Consider the following 16,867-nt stretch of genomic DNA (forward strand, 5'->3'; position numbering starts at 1 on the left):
TTGGCCAGATTACCAACTTATATAACTGCATGCAAGCTTAAATTTAATCTGCGAACTAGATATGTGCACGTTGCAACATTGAAATGGCTTTCCATTCGATTTTCTGTGCTGATGCACTGCAGCTGATGTGTGAATTTTTATACTTGCACCACTAATTCCGCCTGACGCCGAAAACTTTTGCGGTTGAATGACTTTTGTGGCATGTTCTCTGCCAACACGTGTGTGCCTAACTACACTCGCAAAAACTTATCACAGTTTTTGTTTTAACTACCCAAGGAAGTTTAGCCATTTGAATGAATGAGCTTTAAATGAAAATTTTATCATCTGAGATTTATATGAGTGGAAGAAGGGTAGAGTAAGCTGATTTTCTTGCAGTGCAGCAAGCCCGCTGTTGGTTCTGCGCCATATTTATGTTACGGTTACAAGGCTGCTTAAGTCCACATTAAGTTCGCACATCAGTTCCGTTTTCCTTACCGGCAGGAAAATATAAAGCGGCAGTCGGTGGGGAAAATCAAGAAAAACCAAGCAAGTGAGAGCCAAATCGATGGCGGAAATGTGGCATTTTGGGCCTGAAAGGTTTTTCTTCCTTTGGTTAAAAGCTTTCGATGCTCAAACGTTCTTCCATACTCATATATACCGCAAGTCAAACAAATCGTTTGCTAATTGGCAGTCATATATTTTTGACCTTCAAGCGCCACAGATGACTGTGGTTCAATTTAAAGAGCCGCATGCCAATGGCAAAAGTTAGCTTCCCAGAGACTCACATCACTCATACGCACCGTTGCCGGGAGGCAATGACTTTGATAACGCTGACTGCTGATGGAGAATGTTTTTGCAGCACCACGAACACATCGTGAAATTTAATTGGCTGGACTATACGACCCCATACATGCAGAGGGTAAGGAGCTTTCCCGGACTCCCAGATGAATGCATTTTCCTGTCAAAGCAATGACTTCGTTAATGGAAAAAAATCAGGCTCATCAAAAGGAGTGAGCAATAAAACCTATTTTAAAATAATAACCCTTCAAAAAACACCAGCCAGAGTGCAGTGCCACAAAAAAAAGGCTACGAAAAATTCATAAAATATATGAAGAATATATGGAGAGTGTGTGTGTGTGCGAAAATCCAGTGAAAAATGCGGAAAATCCTAGTTGTAAAAAATGCCAGTAGACTGAGTACAAAATTAACATGAGAAAAACGTTTCGAGGGGGGAGGGCGAAGGAAAGCAAGGGAAAAAAACGCAGCTAGAAATTGCAATTTAATTAATGAAATGCATCGCAGACTGCGAAAATATGCAAGGCAGATAGGCAACTGTATAGGAGGAGAGGGAAAATGCAAATAGCCGCAAAATTGGGGCCTGAGCTGCGGAAAAAGGAAAGTGAAAATTGCACAGCCGCTCCAATGGGGGAAAATTACTAGAAAACCAAATTAACCAAATTAGCAAGCTGTAAATTCAGCTCCACGCCTTTTGCTCCATCTTCCTGCCCGCCAGCAGCTGCAGCTGCAGTGCGGAGCAAATTAATAAAGTTTCACATTATTAGCGGAGTTTTGGCCCTGCAAAGACGCCGCTCTGCTTCGTCATTTTCCATTTCCCATCTCCCATCGCCCATCGCCCATCGCCCAACTAGCATTTTCCATTTCCCAGCTTTCCCAGTTGTGTCTGACTCCAAACACGAGTCCTGCTCCTCATTTCGGTGCGCGGTTCTCCTCCGCTGGCCAAATTTAATTCTTCTCGTAGTTTTAAGCAGGCCAAAGTTTACTTTTTCTGTTTGAGTGTGTTATGGGCCCTAAGTAAGTTGGCCAACTTGGATATTTTTCGCTCTTCGCTTAAATTATATGCGCAAGTTTTTGGGCCAACAACTTTCGGGGCAATGCGAGGCGAAGTTTCGCTTAAATTTATCTTCCGTTTCCTTTGTCGCTAAAAGCGGCCCATATAGCGAATTTATATGCGCGCACTATGACGGTGGAATGAGTAGTGCTCCTTGAGGAATCACAAAGGAAATTCAGCCTCAAGGGTGAACAAAGCCAAGTTACCAACAGGTAAATAAACATTTATATAGGTTTCCATCTGATAGTTTCTGTTTCAACGAGTGTCAATGGCTCTATTAACTTGGCCGCTGCTGTGGGCATGAATTCACGCATATACGGACACCGCATTACGTTGACAGTCCGCAAAGGAAGATGCGGCAAAAAACTAAAGCGAAAATGAACAACACACAGCAAATCCTGGTCACAGGACCTGCACACACACTCATACACACACACACACACAGTCACGAGGCAGGCAGGATGCTGTATTCACAACGCGTCGTACACGCAATTGACCTAATTTCGCCCCTCGAATCCTGCGATCCTGCGAGCCTCGGAACTTTGGAACCTCAGAGCCTCGGAAACTCGCGTCCCGCCACGAGTTATTTCCTACTCGACGTCGCGGTAATGGTCGCCGTTTAGCTGCGGGTCCTGGTTTGCCGCCAGGATGCGGCCAGGATGTGTCGCGATGTGCGGCAGGATGTGCAGCTCGCCACCTCGCAGGATGCACTTTACCCAATATTGTATTTCCCGCTTATATTTTTCCATTTCTCCCCTGTCTGTGCTGTGTGTGCTGTGCGAGCTCGTTTCAAAAATTCATGGCAGCTTTTCAAGGGGTCTAGTCCTGCCAGTCCTGCCAGTCCTACCAGTCCTGCGCCCCTCCATTGCCCGTCCTAGTCACTAAAATATTTTACTACCTGTGTGTGGTACTGGCTGGTTTTGTTTTATTTTTATACCATGCTTTACATAATTAAGTTCTTGTCGATAGCAAAGTTTTTGACATTTACTCATACGAGCAGGCAACTTTTGGCTGCTGAAAATTGTGCACATGGCTCGAAATTAATTGCATGGCCCCAACTTGGCAACAGCAAGGACAACACACAACCCGCCCAAAAACCAACAGGCAACACATGTTTTTAGAACGTGTTAATTAGGTGAATTTCTGAGATGAATTCGCAGCACACCTTCCACCAAATCAAGAGTGCACTCGAAGAGGAAGTGAGCGGGGGCCCAAAAAAGCAAAAAAGTGGAAGTGGCAGCGTTGCAAGAACCTTGAACTAGTGGCAAATTGCTAACAAGGTCGCCAAAGTTTCCACAGGTGGTGACTTTAATTGGCGGCTGCCTTCAATCAAGCCAACTTTAATTGGCAAATGATGAAACTATGCATAGGGAAATTGAAGTAAATGAAGGCATAGAGTTACATAGCCTATTAACTTATATTCCATAGCTATAAGTTTTATTTAAGCCTTAACTATGCCACAGAATTGAATGGGGGAACCGAGTAAAATGAATGTGAATTAATGCGCTAATCAAGTCTAAGAACTTGGCCCAATTGCAGAGTCGTTCATATTGATGTATAAATGCTGCACATTCCGCTGACATCAGCAGCAAACAAACTTCCAATGGGCCAACTTTCAGGGGCTCTCGAAGTTCCGAGGGGACCAGCTAACCCCAACTATCCCCAACTATTCCCAACTATCTGTATCTAAAGTCCTAAAGGCCGCCCCCTCAAGGCCGTTCTAATTGCATTTAATTAGCTGCCACGATGGCCTCATTTTGCCGCTGTTCTTGCCGTTCTTGCTGTTCTGCTAGCGCTGAAAAGTTGACCGACATAAATTTCATTAATTAGTTGAAAATTTGGCCGGCGCTTTGCAAGCAACAATTTGTGAAGATTTGTTAACGCAGCCTGGTCATTTGCCACCGGACCTTTTGGGCCATTAAACAAAGGTATTTATGACTGGCAGGTCAGTAAGTCAGCTCAAAATGAGCACTTGTGTGGAAGAACTTGGCTGCTCAAGATCAACCACAAAGTGGCGGCCGAATATGAAAACTCTTAGCCGAAACATTTGAAAAGTTTTCCCCGTGAGACTTGGGCAACTTTAAGCGGCGGTGATAAACAAACAAGTCGTCTAATGTTCCACTTTCTCGGCAGGATTTCCCAGACATAAAGCTCAGGGATTGTGGATTGCGGACTGGGATTGCGATTGAAAGGAAACTCGTTGGCCATTGACAAATTCGGGACTGGGGGATAAATCAATTGAAAATATTAATGAATTATTTATGAGATAAGGCGGTGGGCAAATAAAACCGGAATAGGAAATAAAACAAGTCCGACCAATGGCAAAGCCAATGCGAAATCCCCCCGAGTGCAAGCCGCAAGAGGAAATGGAAGCAAAAAAGGAAAAATATTGGAAAAGCGAGGGAAAAGCGAGGAAATAGCGAGGGAAAACCGAGGGAAAGACGAGGAAAAATGCGAAGAAAAACAAAGAAAAACGCCAGACCGAAACCAAAACCAAAGCTGAAAAAGAACGAACTGTAGAAAAATTACGCTGGAGACTAATAAAACAAGATTATTGCGGTAGAACCGCAGACAATTGGCATGGCAAGAGGGGCAAGGTAGGGGGGCTTTGGGCCCAAAACTAGACAATGAGCCAGGCCATAAATCAGCAGCCGCAAAACGCAGACAACTGCAGTCGGAAAACTGGGAGAGCTCGGCAAACTTGCACGCATTTAAGCAGCTTTCCCCCAGCACGATGCTGCGCAAGATAATTATGCCAATATGGGCGGGCAATCCGAGCGGAAAAGCGGAAGAGCGGAAAAGCGGTAGACAGCAGCAGGCTTTTCCTCGGCCTGGAAAGCCCCGGAAAACGCACCGTGTAAATATTAAATATTGAACAGTTTCGGCACGGAGAATGGCATCCTAAAGCCGGCTAGAAATGTGTGTCCGGAATTCAATTTGGTTTGACACGTCCAAGCAAATGCAGTGGAAATTGCCAGCAGCTGAGGAAAATCAGTTTCCATCACAATCACTCACAATGAGATAAGCCAGCAGGAGGAAAAGTGACAAATATTCGAAACACCTGAAAATGGTGGCAATAGTGGAAATTGGAAGGCAATATGAATGGCAAAATTAATTAGAACACATACTAACTGTATCCTGTATCCAGTAGAAATTTTATTGCTTTGGAGCTGAAATTAATTATAAGATTAATATTGGCTGAAGACAAACATATTACTGAGGTAAATTACGCTGGTAACGAATATTTGCAAATATTTGCCATTCTTAAATTTAACATTTGGTTGCGCAAATTAATAAGGGATTTTACCATCAACTTAATTACTTTTATATGCAAAATATCAACAGAAATTAAAAACATGCCATCATTGATGGCTGTTTCTATCTTCAAATATTGGCATTTCCCCCATATAACAAGGCCGCCATCATACAAACGATTTGTAATCAAAAGTTGTTTAATATTTATCGAACACTTAGACCAATTCAGCGAAACAATTGATTACTTTATTATAATAAATAATAATAATTATTATTGCTGGCCGCGAAACAGCAAACAATATTCATGTCAACAATGGGAATAGAAAGTGTTCGCAACGAGAGTATAATGCAACTGAACCACAGATCGCGGAAAACTCGACTCATATGGCGGTGAAAATGGGGGAAAACCCATCACTGACCGGAGGATTTTTACGCTCGAAAATTAATTATTAACAAATTGCTCAGCATGAAAGCGAAACAAATGAATGGCTCGTGTTATTGTTATTATGGCTGCTGCAGTTGCAGTTGCAGATGCTCACTCGTGTTGCGAGCAATTTTCTACATTATGCATTAAATGCAATTTGAACTATTAAAAGCATACTTTTAGCACACACTTTGCACTGGGCGTTTGGCGTTTTGGTGGGCGTGGCCCGTGGCTAAATGGACGGCGGCCATTTCAGCTATTTTCCACGCACGTAAACATAATTTGCATTGCTCTGAAATATTATGGCAGCAGCTAAAACTATGAAGCACAGCATTTTCCCGCTTTTCCGCCGCTTTCCCCCTTCTCCTTGCTACACAACCGAGGGCAAAAAGTTCAAGTAGCAGAGCAAACAGATAGAAAAGCACAGAGATGACCCATGCATTCTAGCTAGCTATATGGCTTTTAACAGCTTTTACCAATAGGAATGGCTAACTGCTGTTGTAATTAAAATCAATCCAAAATATTTACCTTACTACAACTTGTTGGGAATAAATCTGAATAAATGCGGCAACTTTTGCGGCAGCTTTACCCATTTTCGATAGCATTTTGGCCAGCAAAAATGCAGCCGGGTCAAAGGCCAGAAAAAGTGGCAGATCTGCTGAAAGGACTGGAGCACTTACCGTTGCAGAATGGCCAGAGTAGCGATTGTTGTTGCTGCTGCTGCATTATGCTAACAAATAACGCCATTATTATAATAACTGCGCGCGTCGTCGCCGCTGCCCTTGTTGTTGCTGCTGCTGTAGATGTTGCTGCTGCTGCTGTTACTGCCACTGATGTTGCTGCCACTGCTGCTGCTGCTGCTGCGACGTCGACATCAGCAGCATGGCCTGGGCTACGCGATTCGATGACGTCGACGTCGTCGGCGCCGCTGCGACGCAAAAATCCGCATAAATTTATATTGCAAATTTGTTTCGCCGCCCGTGGGTCCTTTTGGTCCTGTTGGTCCTGTTGGTGCTGCTGGTGCTGCTGTTGCTGCTGCTCCTTGTGTTGTTTAACAATAACTATTGCCGCAGGCATCCAGCGAGATTTAATAGTTTTTGCTTGTCGTTGAGTTTTATATGCCAGTTTTCAGCTGATTTTTCTTGTTGCTGCATTTAAGTGCTGATGCTGCTGCTGTTGCTGCTGATGTTGCTGCTGATGCTGCTGCTGTTGCTGATGTTGTTGCTGATGTTGTTGCTGCTGCTGCCGCCGTCTTCGTCGACTTGAGCAGCATAGTGCGCCATTCGACGCTGCTGCCGCTAATACATATACATATATATTTTGATGCTGGCTTAAACTTTTACTTTTGCTGGCCGGCCGTCAATGAAATATTTGCGCTAAGCGGACAATAGCAACATTGCTGGTAGTGTTTTTATGGCTCAGCTCAGCTGCTGCTTTCGGTTTTATCTCGGTTCACTTTGGCTTTACCTCCGGTTCGCTTCACTGCACTGCAAAAACAAGAGAGAACGCTATAGTCGAGTTCCCCGACTATCTGATACCCGTTACTCAGCTAGTGGAAGGGAGAAGGAGAGTCTTAAACACAGTTTTTGGCGGTTTGTGGGCGTTATAGTGGGCGTGGCAGAAAGTTTTTTGGCAAATCGGTAGAAATTTACAAGACTAATACAAAAATGAAAAAATATCAAAACATTTTTCAAAAGTGTGGGCGTAGCAGCTTTGGGCGGTTTGTGGGCGTTATAGTGGGCGTGGCAGAAAGTTTTTTGGCAAATCGATAGAAATTTAGAAGACTAATACAAAAATGAAAAAATATCAAAACATTTTTCAAAAGTGTGGGCGTGGCAGCTTTGGGCGGTTTGTGGGCGTTAGAGTGGGCGTGGCAAAATTTTTTTTGACAAATCGATAGAAATTTACAACACCAATACAAAAATGAAAAAATATCAAAACATTTTTCAAAAGTGTGGGCGTGGCAGTTTTGGGCGGTTTGTGGGCGTTAGAGTGGGCGTGGCAGCATGATTCGACAAACTTGCGCTGCGTCTATGTCCCTGGAGTCTGTATGCTTAATCTCAACTTTCTAGCTTTTGTAGTTCCTGAGATCTCGACGTTCATACGGACGGACAGACGGACAGACGGACAGACGGACAGACGGACAGACGGACGGACAGACGGACATGGCCAAATCGACTCGGCTATTGATCCTGATCAAGAATATATATACTTTATATGGTCGGAAACGCTTCCTTCTGCCTGTTACATACTTTTCAACGAATCTAGTATACCCTTTTACTCTACGAGTAACGGGTATAATAAGCAATGAAGCAATCACTTTCTGTTGTTCAAAACCCCGCAGCAACATGGCCGAAATGGGTGGCAGAATGTGGCAGAAAGTGTGGGGATCTCGGGAAAAATGCACAGATTGAAAAGGTTGTGTTTGTGTTGGTGTGTGGATCGAAATAGAGTTAGAGTGTAAAATGTACTGCCGTTTAATGGGCACTGCCGTAATAAAGATATCTTGCTCTTGTGCGGATTGAAAAAGCCCCCAGCAAAATGTTTCCATTTGGAAGTTGCAAGTAGAAAAAGTAAGAAGTGGGGGAGCATTGGAATTTTAGTTTTTGTTGATTTAAGCAGCTTCTGTCTGTTTTAATTGCCAGCTTTCGTTATTGTTTCTACTTAGGCTTAAATACTTCAGGCTTTGGGTGTTTAGAAATATGCTGTACATGCTGTTTTAAAACAAAAGTGGTTTTCTGGCCAAATAAACTAAATCTGAATGCACGCTTTCGATTATTTCTGCATTTCGGCAAAGACCCAGTAGAAATATTTTATATTTAAACAAGAGAATTGTGCCTAATCCATTTATTGCTCTGCATCTAATACGCCAATTTTCTAGATTGCCTGTTAAATTGAATTCCCTGCTTCGTGGTCGAATAGTCCCCACACTTTAATGGGTATTTTTAGGTAGGTCGCCTGTTGCTCGACCCATCAACACTTTTGCTTTCCATGCTTTCGCTTCCCATGGACGAGTGCGAAAGTTTCAAGCTTTCAGTTTGCCATTTTAGCTGCCACTTTCGCCGGCACTCCAGTTCACTCCACTTCACTTCGCCCCGCAAAGGACCTCTGTCCAGCACGTCCTTCGGCTGGCTGCCTCCCATTTCGCTGGTCTCTTTGCCAGTTTTCCTTTTGCACATCAGTTTACGTGGCCATTTCTATCTCTCGCCCCCACGGGCTCTCTTGGCCATTTGCTGTTAGTCTAATTTAATTGCATTCGTGGCTCGTTTTGTTACGTATACGCAGGGTGGGCATCAGGTTTGCAGTGTGCAGTTTGCAGTGTGCAACGCCCTGACCTGCCCGTGTCCTTGCTGCTTGCTGCTCTGCATTCCTTTGTCAATGCCCCTAATCCTTATCAGTTGCCAACAAAATAAAACAAAACAAAACAAACAAAACGAAACAAAACAAAGCTGACTAGCAAACAACTGCAAAAAATCGGCAGAACAAACAGAGCCAAAAAAAAGGCGAATGGCAAATACCGAGGTCTTGGCTTATTTTCCTGCTGACCTCTGACCCCTCCCCCTGTTTTGCCATCACTTTCACTTTTATATTCGGGTGCCGGCAAGGTAAATGATTTATTATCGAGTGGCGGACGAATGGCGATTGCGGTCTGTGCGGCCATTCTTTAAACAAACCATCGTAATTAATGATACAGAAAATGAAATTCAGCACACACACAAACTTTGCCGCAGATTTATTGCCTTGCACTTGAACCGAACAATAAATAAATAGTTCTAGTATCTGGAAACGGAGGTGAAAGTGGAGACGGTATCGAAGGTGGGGGCGTGGCAGCAATCGAATGACTCTGGCTTGTCCGCTGATTAGCCAAGTGTGTGTTGTGTTGGCCAATGGCGAGTGTTTAAGCTGAAATAGCTGGGATTAATTAGAAACTAAACTGAGTGGAAGTGGGTGGCAATAAAACAATACTTCTAAGAAAGCACAACAAATGTATTGAATTTCTAATTTAAAATACTGAGAAATAAATTTAGTTCTTCACTAACCAATTCCGCACCCAATGTGATAAAGAATAAAAAAGGAAGGAGCACCAAAAAAACTTCATGCATTTTTAAGAGTATAAGAGTGTAAGGCTGGGAAGAGGCAAAATAAAATAATTAAAAAGTTTCGTAATGAGAAGCTTAAACTTTCCCTTAAACGATGTACCTAAAAAAAACGGACCCGAGATCTCATTAGGTTTGCTCGCGATTAAAAACCATTTTTCTATGAAATTTGAGATACAATATCAAATATTTATTTACACAGGAAACGAAAAAGTTTCCAATGACAAAGGAAGGCATGAACCGGAAATATTTTTCTGCCCCCCTTACATTTCGGAGCTCGGCATTAGCATCAGCACGTAAAATGAACTTTAATCAGACGATGCGATTCAGCACAGGAAAGCCCGGCAAACCAATCAATAAAATGCCCTTTAATAATGTCGAAAAGAAGACCCGTCCGGGCGGCAGTCATAAAAAAGCGTTCCAAAAACGATATGAAATATGCTTCATAAAGATTAAAACCTGTTCTTACTCCACGGCCTGCGGCAACAGATGCAGCGGAATGTGCCAGGACACATGTGCGGTGGACCAGGCAGGAGGACCAGGACGACTAGACGTGAGTCCTGGCAACATTTTATTATCCTGGCATGCCAGCACGGACCACAAAGTGCGGCCAACAGCTTGGGAAGCCTTTCGTAGGCCACCTATGAGCTTTGCTTTTGCCGTCATCTAAGTCTTCTGGCTACACAGCAAGAAATCGGATAATAAATACAAAATTTGCTGTCACTAAAGAAGGTGCTTAATATGAATATAGTTATCGAAATGAAAGAACACTAACTGGTAAAACTAGTGATTTCTTTGTTTAGTTATCTCAGAGATCTATATTCTTTCCTGTGACTTTTTCCGTGTGTATGTCCATATGGCTAAGCGGCTTGGCCCAGGATCAAAAAATGCTTTAGGATGGGAAAGTGGAGGGCAGATCCAGGAGCAAGAGCAAGGAGCACAGAGCAAGAAGCTCCAGGCAGGATGTCTGTCAATAAGCGTTGCTCCACAAGATTCCTTCTGTTGCGTGTGCGTGTGTTGGTGGCGGGCTTTTCACAGGCGCGTGCTTATGAATTATTAGCATAAACAATCACAAAGACTTGCACACAAACACACACACTTGCGAACACGGCGGCGCACTAAGTCCTGCATGAATTCTGATTAAATGTAATGCGCTCAAAGCGCATACAAAGCTGAATGAATTATTGATGCTCCCTTTTCGGCCAGCCACGGTCATTAGCCAGCTAGCCAAAAGTGGCCAATGAAACAGGCTGAAGCCAAAACAGGCTTTTCAACTGAAAATGCCACCCAACCCCCGACAATGGTCTTCATTATTCAGGATATGTCCTTGGGCGGGCGTTAAGCTTTCAATGTGATTAGGTGAGCCAAGTTGCCTCAGTTTGCCCACACTATGTACACAAGTACAAACGTAAACGTATAGATGTATGTTGGGTTCACACTCCATTAGAGTTGAAAATGCTGCCCGAATTTAGGCACAAAATTCTTTGGCTTAAATTCGTGCGGTTGGCGCAGACAACTTAAGGAACTTTTTTTTTTTTGGGCCCCAAGGCGCCGGGGGGAAAAAAAGCATTTCCCTTTTTACATTATTTATTCGACCCTTGACAGCCTTTTCATATATATTTTATACATTTTTATGCCTTTCCTCACATTGAAGAATTTTAATTTTCGGCGCGCCCAAGGACGAAGACAGGATACTTTTGGGAAAGGAACAGACCAGCTAAGCCATCGAACGAGGACGGTGTCCTTGCTGCTTGCTGATTGCTGCTCTTGATTGATTGGTGGCAGCCGGAACAAAAGTCCTTGCCAATGTCAGGTGAATAGTCAGGTGTCAATCGTAAGCTGGGTTACAGCAAGGACACAACAGGACGAAAACACCTTTTTCCTACTTTTCCCAGATGTAAATGAGGCTTGGAGCCGTCCTGATTTCAGAACTTCTGTGTCCTTTGCCGTTTTTAATTGGCTTATGAGTCAAGAGCCCTAAAATGACATTATTGCCAGAGGATTCTTTGTCTGCGTAATTGCTGAAGTGTGTTTAAAATGTGCTTAATTAAAAATGAAATTCGGCAAAGTCACAAAAGCGCCGTGCCAGTGAAAGTTGCTATTTTTAGTACGCGAAAAGGGGTTTTCCCAGTGCCCTGAAAATGTGTGGCACGCTTTAAGGGCGGCTTTAATTAGGACTTATGCACATAACTACAGTTGCTGCGAGTTGTACAACTTTCGAAAGCCGGCTAATCCATTGAAAACAAAAGCGCGAACCACTCGTTGGCCCCTTGAAATCCCAAACACACAACTCCCACCACAGCAAACTAAAACCCAAACTAAAGCCCATCCAGGACCATACATCCCATCCAAACCAAACCAAACCAAGCCACGCCAAAACCCCTCCAAACAAACCAGTGCAGAACAAACTCGAGCACTTCTCCTGCACTTGTACACGGCCAAAAGGGCTGGCATTAGAGCCATCAACGCGGCCCGATTGCATGTTTGGGCCACATTTTGGCCTAGCTCTACTACACACGTGCACGGCGAGAAAATGCGTGTTGTATCTAATTAGGGATCTAATGATTTATTGAATTTTGTATTTTTTATGCCCCAATTTCCGCAGCCTTTGAAATCAGTTAATCTAATTCTGGCCATTAGCATAAGCCTGCTTGATTTACAATATTTATTTATGGCTCTTTTTATGCAATTACCAATCATTTCAATTAACAAAATAATGCAAGCTCACATGTTGGACAATGGAAAACCTAATGTGATGTATTAAAGTAATATCCTCTAATTTATTCAATTTGTGTTTCATGACAATCAGATACTGCAGCCATAGTGATTTAATATATTTTGTGGGCTTTTGTGTTATGACTAGTTTATTTCCAATTGCCAATCTATTTTTAATAGTTAGTCTTGAAAAATATATTACAAATTTTGTTGAAATTTCCAACAACACACAAATAACCGCCAATATCTCAGCACATTTCTGTGGAATAGCTTAAGCTATGCACCTTTTTATATGCGCTATTATTTTTCCGCGTGCCTCATCTATCTGCTATAAAAAAGGAAATTGCTTGACGATTTTCGCGTCATTTTCCGACCTCACTTGGGGCATGAAACCAGTGCCCTGCCCATCCTTCTATTCCCACGCCTGGCTGAGCATAAATCACACGAAGGACGAAAGGAGGAATATGTGTTTGGTGTTCGGTGTTCAGAGTTCAGTGCTCAGTTTTCAGTGTTCAATGTTCGATGTTTGTTTTTGAGTGGGAATTCGGCACATTTTGCTGCATACTTTGGGGCGCCAAAGGGCTGCTTGCAATTGACAGTTTATTTATTCATTTTGACAGTTTTATGGACACGCACGAACGAATCGGCGATTAGGGGGCTTCATTTCATGGTTAATCCGTTACAAATGTCAACTGTCAATTGGCTGGTTTTGTTTTACCAGCCACCCCATTGACATAATCCGAAAAATCCCACAATAATGGGCATTCTTAAACAAGCCTAATTGCAGTTGCATGTTAAGCAGATTAAATATGCAAAATCCTAGTTTATACGGCTAACACATTTGACACAGTTGCTTATTGTTATTGCTCTCCTCCATCTGATATCTGCTATCGGTTATCTGTATTGGTTATCTGTATTGGTTATCTGTAGTGTGTTATCTGCTTGTTTGTTCCTTGTTATTGTTTTTGCAGTCTGCTGATTGACAATGACGTGCCATTGATTGGCGAAAGCGGGAAAAGTTGCACACACAATGTTTAGCGGGTGCGATGTGCCCACGACCACAATACAACATCGCACAATTGATGACAATCGACACTGTTCATGAATATTTAAATTTCTATTGTTGTTTCCCGCTCTACACTCGCATTGCACGGGGCCATTGAAAAGTCCGCTTTGCGGCAAATCTTCTCGTTAACGCACTTCAAAATTACGCCTTTTGCTTCGGTCGCCGGAAAAGTCGGAAAACACGGGAAAACACAGTGAAACTCGAAAAACCGCCTGACCCACTCGAATTACCGTTCGGTGCGTTCGCGGAAAGGACTCGAGGTCGCGAGTGTGTGGCACTTCCGCAGCCCCTGGTTGCCGTCACAATACTGAGATCGGCGGCATGAACTATTGCGGCTACAGGCAAAGGCGAAGGTAAAAGCGAAGGCTTCCGAGTCACGACAAAAAAAGAAAAACCGACTAGGACAACAACACGAACGTGACACACACACACAGGCAATCAGCTGCACGCACACAGTGACGAGTCGGAAAAGCTTGTAAGGACCCCAATTCGCCGCACTCCGAATGTGTGTTAAAGCTTCGTGAAAATCTGGGGAAATGATTTCCCCCAAATGTCAAAGGGCCATAGTGCGCTTTCATAAATTTTAAATTAGTAAAACTTTACTTAATTTGTTAAATATATTTATTTCTAACCAATAGCCCTTATAATCACATATTCTATGTATTTATCATACATTATTTATTAATATATAATTAATTCAGCTTAAGCAAACACTTAGATGTTTATAATCATCTTTTAATCTTTTAGGTTTACCATTTTCTTCCCCTGCTTAAACTGCAAATATACTGCACTGCTTTCTTTTATATTAAGTGCAAAGGAATATATCTTCTTAGTTTATTATAAAAGGATCTTTTAGCACATGTGGGAAATGCTTCTATTCATGGGCTAAACATTTCCTTTTAGTATCATTCTCCCTGCACTCCTTTCCAGGATACTCGGTCTAAAAAGTACTTCCAGTGGTCTAAGAAATATCCTGGTTGAGATGTCCTTGCTTTTTGGTCTTCGGAAAATATCCCTCAAGTGGCTTACTGCTTTTCATGAACCTCTTGAACTAAAAAATCCTGCAATCCATTAGGACGTGAACTGCTTCTTTTCAGAGCGATAAAATCCCTTTATTCTGTACGTTAAGTTACCCCTCCAGTTTTCGCTCCATTTCAAAAAACAATTCCCCAGGTTCTTGAAATTTGGGAGAAGTTAAAATATGTAAAATAGAAATAGGTTTCTAAAATATATTGAGCTAAAAAATTAAATAAATTTAATTATTTATATTATTATATTTATATAATTATAAATAATTTTTAGATTTAAAACTCTAATGAACTTGTTATGATTTTACTAATGCCAATATATCAACTATCCATATATAATATTCCAAAGCCGCTCTTAATAATTTATAATCGATTGCATTGCTTAATCAACTTAAGCCACCGATTGCAGACACCTTCAATCGTTCCGCAACCATTTTCCTGCTTTCCCACCCCCATTTCCACCCAACCACCCACAACCCAGCCCACATTCCATTGACATTTAGCATTCGCAAGAGTGAAAGCCGCCGTCTATCTATCGGCTTCCTCTGCCCCTCACTTTCACTCAAGGTGAACTCAATTGAATTCTCAACATTTGCACATCAATTATTTCACAAGCAGCCAGTTTGATTTTTTTTTTCTATGCCGCGGAAAAAAAAATCGCAGCACAGTCGGAAAAAATGAAAATAAATCCAAGCGTGGAAAAATCAGCCAGGCAAAAACTGCATTGCTCCTGCAGATCCTTCGCTGCCTCCACCTGCGGCTATCCTTTTTTCCCAGCCACCCGCATTGCAGATTCAATGTCAAAAATTTGACAAACTCAACAAGAAGCGAAAAGAAAAACAAAGAACGGAACAAAAACAGAGCAGCTAGGAGAATTTTCCCAGTTTCCCAGGGATTTTCGTTGACGAATTTGTGGCAGGTTCATAAATCCAAACAAGCAACAACTAACTAACTAGAAGAAGACGATGACGCCGACTGGCGTGAAGAACAACAGGCATTAAAAAATCAGAAATCAGAAAAGCCCCAAAAATATTGCACAGCAAAAAGCCATCAAAAAGTTCAAAGTATTTTTATTGACTTAACATTTGGGAAAACTCCCAAAATAAAACAAGTGATTGTTTGTGTTACTCCAGCTAAATGATAACGTTTGTTTTTATGGTTTTTATGTAATATATTTCTAATGTATTTTTAGTAAATTTAAATTTTCCCATCGGTGTTGGACAAATTCGTTGTATTTTTGGCGGCAAAATAGAGAGCTTGAGCGGGAAAAGCGAAAAAAATGCCTCACAAATCGAGAACTCGACACAAAAGTCGCTCTCAAAATTTATTCAGTCAGCGTCGAAGTTCATTTGAGTGTCATAAATCAGTTGGCCCCAGCAGAACCAGAGCCACCCACCCAGAACCACCCCGCACCACCCACGCCGGGGAAAGTCGGAAAATGTGTGAGGCTGGAGGGAAAAGTGGGCAGTGAAGAGGAGGCGAAGGGCTGGAAAGGAGGCAGGGGCATATATATAAATGACAACTTTGACTATTGGCTGCCATTGCACGTACAACAAACTGCAGCTTGGGCACGATTCAGCATCGTTGCCATGGCCCTCGCATATTTCCTTGCAGCGGAAAAGTAGGAAAAGCGTAGGAAAAGCGTCGGCAAAGGAAAATGTTCTCCAAATCGCACTGCAGCGGCAGCAACAGCAACGGCGGCAAGTAGCAGCAAGTGGAGCCAAATGTCATGAGAAATCTAGTCGGGCAGTCGGCACACACAAAAACATTCCATCGCAGGGTGGTGTGTAGCCAGAGTGGGGGGAGGGGAAGAGGGGTTTAGATTTTCCACCCAGACAGGGGAGTAAACATTTTCCCCACCGACTCGATGGAACATTTCTTCGTTATAAATCAATTTGAATTGCGCGAGCAGCTTAAGCGACAAACGATTTGCAGACAGTCAACCACTGAGAAACCAAAAAAACCAGAACAATCCAACAAGAAAGGACCAAGGATTAAGGGAAAAAATAAGAGGAGCGCATTCGGCAAAGCAGAAAATGCTGTTTATTTAGGCAATTTGTTGGAAAAACAGCAGGAAGTGAAAATCCAACGATGAGCCACAGAGAGCTAGTAATATTTACAAAAACTGCGATTATCACTGCTTAATAAGGCGCAAAATATATGAATATTTTTAGAGCTACATTACACCACATATATATATATTAAAGCTTTCGACACGAGTGGCAATTAAAAGTAGAACAAATTGAATCAATCACAATTACATTCGCGTTCATAAATCGCGCTTAAGTGTGAAGCAATTTTAAATCAGCCCATTAATGAATAAACGTGGCTTTTAACAATAAAGCGAACGTAATTAGGATAAATATATTGTGAATATACTATATTTTACTGCATATTCAAAGATGCGAAAGTGCAAAATGACGCTTTCAACTGCAAGCGGTTTGCATAAATTGT

The 16,867-nt window shown here is 42.4% G+C and overlaps 1 protein-coding gene across 8 annotated transcripts in view; it reads right to left on the bottom strand.

The window, feature by feature from the left end:
- LOC120458306 overlaps positions 1-13,683 on the bottom strand; it is a 44,416-nt gene extending 30,733 nt beyond the window's left edge. For 3 of the 8 annotated variants that reach the window (XR_006356544.1, XR_006356543.1, XM_039645909.1), the window contains exons 1-2: positions 13,520-13,672; positions 6,188-6,994 (exon numbers count right to left, since the gene is read on the bottom strand). Coding sequence is in view for 6 of the 8 variants with exons in the window: in XM_039645909.1 (XP_039501843.1) it covers positions 6,188-6,584 (397 nt within the window). In the remaining 2 variants the exon portion in view is untranslated. Of the gene's footprint in view, positions 1-6,187; positions 7,039-12,603; positions 12,726-13,519 lie in introns of those variants that run through there. The other 5 variants (XM_039645908.1, XM_039645912.1, XM_039645911.1 and 2 more) reach the window with 5 other exon arrangements.
- Positions 13,684-16,867: the final 3,184 nt, after the last annotated feature.

The sequence above is a fragment of the Drosophila santomea genome, chromosome 2L (assembly GCF_016746245.2).
Source record: "Drosophila santomea strain STO CAGO 1482 chromosome 2L, Prin_Dsan_1.1, whole genome shotgun sequence".
Lineage (NCBI taxonomy): Eukaryota > Metazoa > Arthropoda > Insecta > Diptera > Drosophilidae > Drosophila > Drosophila santomea.